We start from the raw sequence: 12,079 nt of genomic DNA, 5'->3' as shown, positions 1-12,079 counted from the left end.
TCCCTTGCTATATTCAGTGGCAAAAACCTATTAGGTAAGGAGAAATGTGACTAACAAACAACTAAGCTGGTGCTGGGTTAGAGAGAGGCGGGTTCAAATCCCTACTCAACCACAGAGCTGACTGGGTGTCCCTTGGGCCAGTCTCTCTCTCAGCCATCTCTACTTTTCTGAGTTACTGTGAGGCTAAAGGGGACTTTGAATGCTGCCCAATGCACCTTTGAGGAAAGGAGATAAAGGTTGTAATTAGACTAAACACATAACTGGGTTTTAACTAAGAGTTTACTAGATCATGCCCCATTGCATGAAGCAGACTAGTAGGGGCAGCCTTACATGAAATTAGATTGGTTTGAAAAGCGGTTAAAATGCAAACGAGTAAAAGGTGGGTTCATTTTAAACATTATTACCTATTAGGTAAGGAGAAAATGTGACTAACAAAGAACTAAGTTGGTGTTGGGTTAGTGAGGTAAAGGTAAAGGGACCCCTGACCGTTAGACTTGCATTTAATTCAGATGAGCTCCATTGCTATCAATAATTTTAAAGGTAAAGGTAAAGGACCCTTGAAAGTTAAGTCGTTGCAGACGATTCTGTGGTGGCGGTGCTCATCTTGCTTTATTGGCTGAGGGTGTCGGCGTACAGCTTCCGGGTCATGTGGCCAGCATGACTAAGCCGCTTCTGGCAAACCAGAGCAGCGCACAGAAACGCCGTTTACCTTCCCACTGGAGCGGTACCTATTTATCTACTTGCACTCTGTACCGCCGACCTTCTGATGGGTAAGTGCTAGGCTCTGTGGTTTAACCCACAGTGCCACCTGCATCCCTGGGTTAGAGAGAGGCGGGTTCAAATCCCCAGGATTTCAGGCAGCAGTTTTCTACCAGCCCTACTTGGAGATGGCAGGGATTGAATAGGGAGCTTCTTCATGCAAAGTGATGCTCTGACACTCAGCTACGCCCCATTCTCCCTGCACCCCTCCAAATCTGTCTGTTACAGTAATTCTTATGCTGTATTGAACTTGACATGCTTTTTTGTTTATCTAGCAGCTTAATGGATTTTGGAAAGCAAGCAACGTCTATAAATAGGCGACGGGAAATAAGGTAGTTAGGAAGATGCAAAAGATTCTTTCCAAAACAGTTGCACAAGCACATTCACATGAACATTCACAAGACTTTGAATTCTTCACGAGGAATGTGACAAACAAGAAAGTATTATTTAGACTAGCATTCATGCAGAATGAATTTTAGAAGGATGGCAAAAACAATCAATGGGATTTTGTGTTTTTCACATTCCATCTTGACCTCTTTACCCAACTCAAAGCTATTCCTACAGAAAGCCTCAGAGCAGCAGCCAAAGTTAAAACGCAACACAACACAAGGTATTCTGGTTATATGTTGAACCGTCATTTTTAATGGAGTAATGAAGCCATTTAAGGATCATTACAAAACACAGAAGGAAACCTGGCATGGAATATATAGAGAGATTTGCCAGCTTACATTGAATTGTGTGCAATGAATGTCAAACTGCATCTCTTCATTCTTTAGCAAGGATGTTGTGGCAGTTTTTCAATAAGATGCTGAGCAGGAGAACCTTTGATTGCTATTGTGAGGGATCCTCTCGCTTTCCACTCCCAAAACCAGCTCTAAGAGACAGTGGTACTTAGGTGCTCTCCTCATGCTACTGGGGAACTTTCCTGGAGCAGCAAATTGCAAATACAGTGGTACCTTGGTTTGCAACCGTTTTGGATTACAGTGCAACCGTTTTGGATTACAACCACGTCAAACCCTGAAGTGTGTGTCCCTTTTTTTGGATTATAGCCAATGGGGGGGGGAAGACCCCATTGGCGAAAGCGTACCTTGGGTTACAACCTGTTTCGGTTTACAACCAGACCTCCGGAATGGATTATGGTTGTAAACCAAGGTATCTCTGTGGACTGGAATAATCTAGTTCAACTATCTGTTTCCCACCATGCCCTGTGAGATGCTCACAGGACTCCTCCAGGCGACCTGTTTACTGAGCATGCATCCTGAGATGCTTGCACAAAGCTTACGTGGACTCTGTCCAGTCTTTTCTGGGCATTCGTTCTGATTTGCTTATGGGGCAGTTATACAACAATGAGCATTCATCCTGATTTGCATGTGGGGCATGGTCAAAGGAGCTTCCCAGACAAAGGAACGCAAAGGCAGAGAGCTCTTTACTGTGAAAGAAAATACCATACTTTTCCATATATAAGATTATGTTTTTCTCTGTAAAAATAATGCTAAAAAGTGGGGGTCATCTTATACATGGGTAGTTCATAGGGTGGACGTTTGACTGGTTGCTTCCATGGCTATCAGTGGCTATTGTGCGTGTTATTGGTTTCTGCGTCAATGGGTGGTGTTGATTGGCTGACGCTCCTGCAGTTGGTGGGCGATTGGCAGCTTCTTCAGGTCGGGCATTGTTTTCTTTATCGGAGAAGACTGAGGCAAAGAAGGCATTGAGGAGTTCAGCCCTTTCTGTGTCCCCTGTTTGCATTTCACCATCTTCTCCTCTGAGTGACCCCACTGTTTCTTTGTTCTTCCTTTTGCTACGAACATACCCATAAAAGCCTTTTTTGTTGCTTTTAACCTCTCTAGCAAGCCTGAGTTCATTCTGTGCTTTAGCTTTTCTGACTTTGTGTCTACACGTGCTGGCTATTTGTTTGAATTCCTCTTTGGTGGTTTCCCCCCTTTTCCATTTTTGTACACATCCTTTTTTAATCTTAACTCAGTTAAAAGTTCTTTAGATAGCCACCCTGGCTTCTTTAGGTACCTTCCATGTTTCCGTCTCATTGGTATTGCCTGAAATTGTGCTTTTACTATCTCCCTCTTAACAAACTCCCAGCCATCATGAACTCCCTTTCCTTTTAGTATTACTGTCCATGGGATCTCACCCAGCACTTCCCTAAGTTTTATGAAGTCGGCTTTCTTAAAGTCAAGAAATTGAGTCCTAGTATGCTTGGCTGCTCCTTTCTGCTGTATAGTAAACTTCAGAAGAGCATGATCACTCACGCCTCATGATCCTTCCACTTCTACCCCACTAACCAGGTCATCAACATTGGTTAGGACCAGATCTAAAATGGCTGTTCCTCTTGTTGCTTCTCCCACTTTCTGGATAATGAAGTTGTCTGCAAGGCCAGTGAGGAATCTGTTTGACCTTATGCTCTTGGCTGAGTTTGACATCCAACAAATATCCGGGTAATTAAAGTCCCCCATTACTACTATCTCCCTTCTTTTTGCATGCTTGGCCATCTGTTCCAGGAAGGCATCATCTATGTCCTCCGTTTGGCTTGGGGATCTATAGTAAACTCCCACAATGAGGTCCCTGTTATTCATCTCTCCCTTAATTTTGACCCAAATGCTCTCACTTTGGCTTTGAGGTTCTAAATCTTGGATCTCTTCACAGGTATACACATCCCTGACATATAACGCCACTCCTCCTCCTTTCTTGTCTGGTCTGTTTCTCTGAAATAGATTGTATCCCTCCATTTTTACATTCCAATCGTGGGACTTATCCCACCAGGTTTCAGTGATGCCTATTATGTCATATTTAGTTTGCTGTACCAAGAGCTCAAGCTCATCTTGTTTATTTCCCATGCTTTGCGCATTATTGTACAGACATTGAGGTCCATTAATCATTCCCCCGTGTCTCTTATTTAAGGATTTTTTTCCTCCCACCACTAGGTCTACGTGCTGTTTGCTCCATTTGGTCTATGACATTTGGATGATCATCTTCATCAATTGATAGACTCTGTAATGGTTGTAAGGGGTTACTTGTGCGTAAGTTGCCTGCTAGTTGTGTCCGATTGCCTGGTTCACCATGCCTTGGCTGACAGCCCACACTCCGTGGCCGGTCAGTCGCTTGTCGAATCTGTCAGTGGGCGTTTCTTGAACCTTTTCCAGCATAAGAGCTGTTTGACGCCAAGTCTCTTCCCTACTTTCCCTGCGCGGAACTCGTCTGCGCAAGTAAGGGGAAGGCAGGGGTGTGCCAGCGCTCTCTCCACTAGTCTCTGATGCAGGGTCTTGGAAACCAGTCTCCAATTCCTCCATCTCCCTCCCTTCTCTACTAGTGTTGCACTGAATTCCTTCCCCCCTGCTGGTCCCCTCTCCGGCATCGCTCTGGAGCCCTGACTCCGCCTCTCGCTCTGATGTCAGTTCCCTGACATCCACCTCCCCCCCAGGACCCCCTCCACCCCCGGCCCGACCCGGTGACGTAACATTGTCCCCCTCTTCAGCCGACGATGTAGGAAACCCCCGAAAGGAGCTGCCATCGTTGTCCGAGGACTCAAACCCTGCTTCCCACCCGCTCTGATTTCTTCATGCGGGACGGGCTTCCCAGTCTGATTCCTCCTCCCCTGACGCTTCCCCTCCTTCCTCTTCGGAAGCTGGTAAACCCGCAAAATCCTCCTCCTCCCCATCGGTGGTGGCTAATTGCTCCTCCCAGAATCTCTCGAGGGGTTTGGGCTTCCTCGGATACCTGTTGTGGGACTCTTCCACCAGATACTCATCATCCATCTCCCCCGCAGGAACCCACGTGTTTTCAGACTCGGGTTCTCCCTCCCACGCTACCAGGTACTCCACCTGCCGCCCCCGCCATTGCGAATCCAGGATCTCCGTCACCTGGTGGTGGTGTTCCCTTTCCTCCACTTGGGGGTGTGTGAGCCCTTCCCCTACTTCCCCCTGGACCCTCCGCTCCCCCCTGTACGGTGAGAGCAGTGACCTATGGAACACTGGGTGGATTTTCATGCTGTCTGGCAACTTGAGTGGTGCACTTGGTGTGTCACCTCAAAGGGCCCCAGCCGTTTTGGCCGTAGTTTCTTACATCCTCCCTTGAAGGGTAGGCCTTGGGTGGATAACCACACCCGGTCCCCTACCCTTATAGTCTCCCCTTCCCGGCGATGTTTGTCTGCTTGCCTCTTGTACACTTCCTTGGCCCTTTCCAGGTTCATCTTAAGCTGCTGGTGCAGGGCTTCCATTTCTTCCACAAACTGCTCTGCAGCGGGTACGCTCCATCTTTCCTCCCCCCTCCCGGGAAAGGCCCTGGGATGACACCCAGGACACATGCTCATCCCCGTGGACACATGCTCAGCGTTGTTATACGCAAACTCCGCTAGTGCTAGCTTCTCTACCCAATCGTTCTGTCTCTCGTTGATGTAGCAGAGTAGGTATTGCTGTAAAATGCTGTTCGCCCTCTCTGCTTGCCCGTTGGTTTCTGGGTGTCTCGCCGTCGAGAATCCCACCTCCACCTGCAATAAGTTCATGAGCCCCCTCCAGAACCTCGAGGTAAATTGTTTCCCTCAGTCTGAGATAACCCTTGAAGGAGCCCCATGCAACCTGAAGATGTGATCCACAAACAACCGGGCGGTTTCCTCGGCCGTTACTGCATGTGAACATGCTATAAAATGGCACATTTTGGTTAGCAGATCTACTACTACCATGACTGCTGTCTTCCCTCTGGATTTGGGTAAATCTGTCATGAAATCGATAGACACCACCTCCCATGGTCTTCCCGGTGTAGCTAAGGCTTCCAGTAGCCCTGCCGGGGCCGCCCTCTCCCCCTTGGCCCGTTCGCAGCGGTCACAACCACGTACATACTCTCATACATCTTCCCTCACCCTTGCCCACCAGAACTGCCTAGTAACGAGTAACATAGTTTTGTGTTGCCCAAAGTGCCCCGCTGTTGGGTTGTCGTGAAGCTGTTTGAGCACCCTTTCCCGCAAGGCCTCCCCGGGCACATACATTTCTCCCTTGTAGTACAGCAGTCCTTCCCTTTCCTCAAAGCCTCCCTGGTCTCCCCTCGCTTCCCTGAGTTCTCTGATTCTGGTTTGGGCAAATTCGTCCTGGCGCATCAGCTCGGTCAGTTCCCGTTTCCCAACCAACGATCCCCCCCACACCCATCGTTCCTCTGGGAACACGTGTCTTACTTCCGGCGGTCCTTCTCCTTCCATGTACTCCGGCTTCCGGGACAGTGCGTCTGCCCTCACGTTCTCTTCTCCCGGCACGTACTTGATCTCAAAGAAGAACTTGGAGAACTCCTGTGCCCATCGAATCTGTCTCTGGTTGAGCACTCAAGCCGTTCTCCAATATTCCAAGTTCTTGTGATCTGCCCCTATTAGTAGGTGTCTCCACTGCCGAAAGGCTACGTAAATTGCTAGCAGTTTGCGATCATACACAGTGTAGTTTTGTTCCGATTTGCTCAGTTTCCGCGAGTAGAAGGCGCACGGTCTCCAGGTGTGTTGGCTCCCTCCCGGCTGCAGCAACACCGCTCCCACCGCCCGGTCTGATGCGTCTGTTTCCAGCCTCATCGGCTTCTGCAGGTCCACGTGCAGGAGCTGTTCCTCCGAGGCGAACGCCTTCTTTAGCCTTTCGAAGGATCGTTGGGCACTTTCAGTCCAGACGAACTTCTTTTTGCTACTGAGACAATCCGTGATGGGTGCGGTCAAGTGGGCAAAGTTCTTGATGAACTTCTGGTAGAAGTTGCCGAACCAGAGGAACCTCTGCACATCCTTCCGGGTTTTGGGGGTCTTCCATTCTAGCACTGCCTGCACCTTGCTGGGGTCCATGGCTAGGCCGTTGTCCGATAACTTGTATCCTAGAAATTCCACTTCTCTCGCGTGAAACTGGCACTTCTCCAGCTTGACCCACAACTGATGCCTCTGCAGCCGCTTCAGCACTTCCCTGACGTCCTGGACATGCTGCTTTTCATTGTCCGAATAGATCAGGATGTCGTCCAGAAATGCTACGCAGTTCTTGTACAGCAGGGGTCCCAGCACATGGTGCATGAAGCTTTGAAAACAGGCTGAGCCTGACTGTAATCCAAATGGCATGACAAGGTACTCAAAGGCCCCTAGGGGGGTAAACATGGTGGTTTTCCATTCGTCCCCCTCCCTCATTCTAATCAAATTGTATGCTCCCCTGAGGTCCAGCTTGGTAAAGATCTTCCCCTTCCTTACCCGAGTTAGAATATCATCAATTCTGGGCATTGGGAAGGTCACAGGTTCCGATACGAGGTTCAATTTTCTATAGTCCACGACCAGCCTAGACTGATCCGTGTTTTTTTGTCCACGAAGAACACAGGGCTGCCCCCCACTGCCTTAGATTCCCTTATGAACCCCCTTTTTAGGTTCTTGTCAATAAAGTTCCGCAACTCCTGCATCTCCCGGTCCGACATGGCGTACAGCTTACCCACTGGCAGCTGCGCCCCAGGGAGTAGGTTGATTTGACAGTCAAAGGGCCTATGTGGTGGCAGTCTGTCCGCCTCCCTCTCACTGAAGACCTCCTGTAAGTCCACGTACTGGGGCGGCACCTCTGCTCTCGGCTTCAGTGTAGTTGCTGCCACGCTGGCCAACCTCCCCCTTGGCCTTTCCCCCCCTAGGCAGTGTTCCAAACAGTGCGCTGACCCGAAGGTGACTGTCCATTGATGCCAAGCCACCACTGGATCATGTAGCACTAGCCAGCTCATGCCCAGTATTATCAGGGGTCCCGCCAGTGTGGCCACATGAAAGGCAATGGTCTCGGTGTGTCTGGAAACCTTCATACTAATTGGTGGTGTTTGATGTGTCACCTCCCCTCCCAGCAGCTCCCTGCCATCTATCGTGGTGACCTGAAGGGGAAAATCAAGTGGCAGCAGGTGGATTTGGTGCTCTAGTGCGAACTCCTTGCTGAAAAAATTGCAAGAGCTGCCTGAGTCCAGCATTGCCTTAACCTTGACTGGATGTCCGTTTGGGAGTTCTAGCACCACCTCTATCACTATAGATGCCTTGGGTGGGTCTGGTTGGGGCACTTCCATTAGTTGCTTGCCTGGCTGCTGCGCCCCCCTGTGGGCAGCCAAGTGCTGGCGTTTCCCTGCACCTTGTCCTCCGCCGCCTCCTCCTTGCTGCCAGCGGCCCCCACCATCCCTTGCCAAGCCTTTCTTGGTGCCTTTGGTCGCCTTCCCCTTCTGTTTGAATCCTTGGTTGGCGCTCGAAGCCTCGCGCGCGCCATCGATTTCCATTGACTCAACGTCCCCAGAAGGCTGCCTTGGCATCTCCACAATGCTGTAGTCAGGGCAACATTCCCCTCTCCCTTCCCGCCTTTCCAAAGCGCGCGCTTCCTGCCGCGCTCCTATCGCAAGTGCCGCTTTGTTCAGTTCATCCATAGATTGCGGGCGGGGCACGCAGGAGAGCTCGTCCTTCACGGTTGGGGACAACCCCTCCTCAAACAGCATCCGCATGGGCGGGTCATCTAGATCCCATTCGAGCCGGTGTATTAGCATCGCAAAGCAGGACCAGTAGTCTCTAACGGATAGATCCCCCTGCTTGCATCTCATCAGCTCCCGCTGGGTTACACTCTGCCCAATTTGGCTTGAATACATTGCGTCCATTGCCTGGAAGAACTTCCGGACGTCCCTCATGGCAGCATTCTGAGTGGCCATTAGGGGCCTCACCCATTCCCGCACGCCATCCTGAAGGTGCCCCACGATATACGCCACCCTCTGCATCGTCAGCAAAGTCATCGTGCTGCAGCTCCAAAGCGTACTCTATTTCCGTTCGGAACCCATTATAGTCCTGGGGCTTCTCCCCAAACTTGTGTACCGCCCTGGCACCTTCTTTGCCACTGGGGTGGGTCTAACCTGCGCATCCTGGGTCCGCCGTTCATCCAGCCGCGCCGTCAGCAGAGCTACATGCCTTTCCAGGTCCTGGTTCCTCTTCACCAAGTCCTGCACACTCGCAGCCTGCTCCGCTGCACCTCCAGTCTGGCTCATGATTCCCTGCCTGTGCACAAGTAACTTCAGAGACTGACAGATTGCTGTAATGGTTGTAAGGGGTTACTTGTGCGTAAGTTGCCTGCTAGTTGTGTCTGATTGCCTGGTTCACCATGCCTTGGCTGACAGCCCACACTCCGTGGCCGGTCAGTCGCTTGCCGAATCTGTCAGTGGGCGTTTCTTGAACCTTTTCCAGCATAAGAGCTGTTTGACGCCAAGTCTCCTCCTACTTTCCCTGCGCGGAACTCGTCTGCGCAAGTAAGGGGAAGGCAGGGGTGTGCCAGCACTCTCTCCACTAGTCTCTGATGCAGGGTCTTGGAGACCAGTCTCCAATTCCTCCATCTCCCTCCCTTCTCTACTGGTGGTGCGCTGAATTCCTTCCCCCCTGCTGCTCCCCTCTCCAGCATCGCTCTGGAGCCCTGCCTCCGCCTCTCGCTCTGATGTCAGTTCCCTGACAGACTCCTACCTTCAGGAGCACTGTCTCCCTCCCCTACATTAGTCAGTTTACAGCCCTCCTGAGGAGGTTTCTGAGATTTTTGGCAAAAACATTCCTCCCAACTGTTGTGAGGTTCCGCCCATCGCTTGCCAGAAGTCCATCTTCAAGAAACTGCAGTCCGTGATCTAAGAATCCAAACCGTTCCTGTTTACACCATTTACGAAGCCAGCCGTTCACTTCCACTATTTTTCCCTCTCTCCCTGGGCCACGTCGTTCAACTGGGAGGACAGATGAGATGACAATTTGTGCATTTAATTGCTTCAATTTCCTTCCCAGAGCCTCGTAGTCTCTTTTGATCTTCTGGAGGCTATTGCTTGCAGTGTCATTGGTTCCCAAATGAACCAAGAGGAAAGGGTATTTGTCAGTGGGTTTTATGATTCCTTGCAGTCGTTCAGTTACATCTTGGATCTTGGCCCCGGGGAGACAGCACACTTCCCAAGACATCTTGTCAGGCCCACAGATCACTGCTTCTGTTCCCCTCAGTAGGGAATCCCCTATCACCACTACACGCCTCCTCTTAGGTCTGGTCGGGGTTCTTCTGTGAGCTGTCCGTTCCAAGGTCGCCTGCACATTCCCTGAGGACTGACTTTGCTGCTCGTCTTCATATACCTGATCAACTGTAATGAGGGAGAGATCCTCAAATGGAGTCTGCTCTTCGTCTTCCATGCTAGGGGAGAGGACCTCAAAGCGATTGTGTATTTCTAAACAATCAGAGCGAACCCTGGGCCTCCTACTTCTTTGAGTCACATTTCTCCATATATCTGGCTCCTGTGTTGGTGAACTAGCCTCCTTCTCAGGGGAGTCCCTTGTCTCCTCCTTGGTGGAGACGGTGTGCTCTGTTGCTTCCAAGAAGAGCTCCAGCTCTCTAATTCTTTGGAGCGTAGCTACATGTTCCTCCAGTTGCTGGACTTTGTCTTCTAAGAGGGCAGTCAACATGCAATTGCTGCAGGTAAAGCTGCCTGCAACCTTTGGCAAGATGGCAAACATTGCACAGGAACCGCAGGCGACTTCAGCTGTTCCCTCACCCTCCATCTTGAGAACGTGTCGTTGGGGGTGGCTACAGCGGTCCTCCATCATAAAAAACGTGAAGACAGGACAAATAACTCCCCCCCAAAAAAACCTAGGTCTCCCCCAACAAGCATTTGAGACTAGCTCCCCTAAATCTAAAAGATGGATCAAACTGCGTGCGCCACTAGCTCTGCAAGCTCTGATAAGCTCCTCCCACAGCTAATCACCTGCCTCAACAGAAACCCTGCCTCCTCTGACCTTTGCACAGGGAGAGCAGCTAATCAGCCACAAAGAAACACACACACAAGAAAACCCTTTTGAAACACACACACACACAAGAAAACCCTTTATCCCATCAACATGGGATAAAGCATCCCCTACCTGTGACCACTGAGATTGGTTGTCCCAGTACATCCCCCCCCCCCGTGGAATATGCCCCAACTATTTTGTTGGCTGGGACCCACTCCCCAGCAGCCCTGACCCTCCCCTTAAGAACAAAATAAGACTTTAAAAAAAACACACAACACAATAAAACAATACAAACAAAAAACTATAAAAATTACAAACACATCAAAATCAAATAAATTCCCGAACCCAACCAAACATCCATCCCACCCCCACCACAAAAAAAATCAAAAAGGAAAAAAGGAAATTGTAAAACATTTTAAAAAGAACTCTGCACTGCTCCAAGTCCTCCTGGACAGCAGCAGCAGCAGCAACCGTCCTTATGAGGCCTGTAGGACCCCGCCCTGGGCCAGGTGGTGGGTGGCAGGAGTGGGGCCCTTAGGCACTCATGCAGGGGAGCATCAGTAACTTGTGTGTGAGTCAGCAAGGCATCCAGAGCTACTCCTTTATTTTTAGTTATTTTGATCAGCACTGGATTGAATACAACCCATAGGTTCCCATGACTTGCTGTTGCTTTGGGGTACAAAGCAGCTCCAGTGTTTCCTGCCCATTTTTCTCCTGGATCCTCAGTGTGCATCTCCATCCCGCTTCCCCTTCCTGTGCAGCCTCTCTGGAGCACTGTTTGTTACAGCAACTTTGCTAGGCATAACCAAGGGGAAACTGGGTAGAAGCAGCTGCAGCTGCCTCATTTGTGGATATAGCAGCAGATTTAAAACAAGGGGTGGTCTTGGGGTTGCAGCCTGGTAAGCCTACCCTGATGAGAAACAATATGCTGCTCTTCCCTAAGAGCACATCCAGATAGTAACACCAGAAAATGGAAGCAGCACACAAGGAGGCCAAAGAAAATGAAGCAAGGGACAGAGGAGGACATAACCTAAAGTGTTGGAGAGACGGCCACCCTCTATACCTGATGAGCTTGCATGAAGGCTCAGAAATAGCTTGTTCCACACGCCTTTGGCTACTGGCTTTCTCGGGAACAGAAGAGAAGATACCCTTCCTTGCATGGCATGAGCACATGCTAGCTGGCTTCCTGCGCTGTAGAGTGGTTGGAACAATGTTCCTATTGGGGCCAAACTACTTTGTGTTTGGAAGACAGGCCTGAATGTTTGGAGAGAGAGATGCCAGATCTCCGGACAAAATTTAGAGCCAGTCACAAGACAAATTTCCTCACCCGTGTCACACTACAAATACTGTGGTTCTAAAAATACCAAACAAATGTTCCTATAGTTGCTAATGCTTTCTGTAACACTAGGGACCCTCCTGGAAAAAGCCAGACTATATAAGTGTCTGTCACATAAGGAGAAAGTGTTGTTCCCCCCCTCAGAGATTACTAACTTCTCATAGCTGTATTTGTGTTGTGTCTGGGGAGATGGAAGGAAGGAAAGAGAAGGCCAAGCTGAAAGGAAAACAAGAAAGTGG

General features: G+C 49.9%; 1 protein-coding gene across 1 annotated transcript in view; it reads right to left on the bottom strand.

Annotated features, from left to right (window-relative positions):
* LOC310840541 (opsin-5-like) overlaps nucleotides 1-11,716 on the bottom strand; it is a 16,565-nt gene extending 4,849 nt beyond the window's left edge. The window contains exon 1 of the mRNA XM_083730725.1: nucleotides 11,568-11,716. Coding sequence (XP_083586851.1) covers nucleotides 11,568-11,664 — 97 coding nt within the window. The 5' untranslated portion in view covers nucleotides 11,665-11,716. The remainder of the gene's footprint in view (nucleotides 1-11,567) is intronic.
* Nucleotides 11,717-12,079: the final 363 nt, after the last annotated feature.

This window comes from Podarcis gaigeae (genome assembly GCF_964106915.1).
Source record: "Podarcis gaigeae genome assembly, chromosome: 3".
NCBI classification, from domain to species: Eukaryota; Metazoa; Chordata; class Lepidosauria; order Squamata; family Lacertidae; genus Podarcis; species Podarcis gaigeae.
Note: the sequence above shows the minus strand (reverse complement) of the source record. Positions and strands in the feature narration are given on the sequence as shown.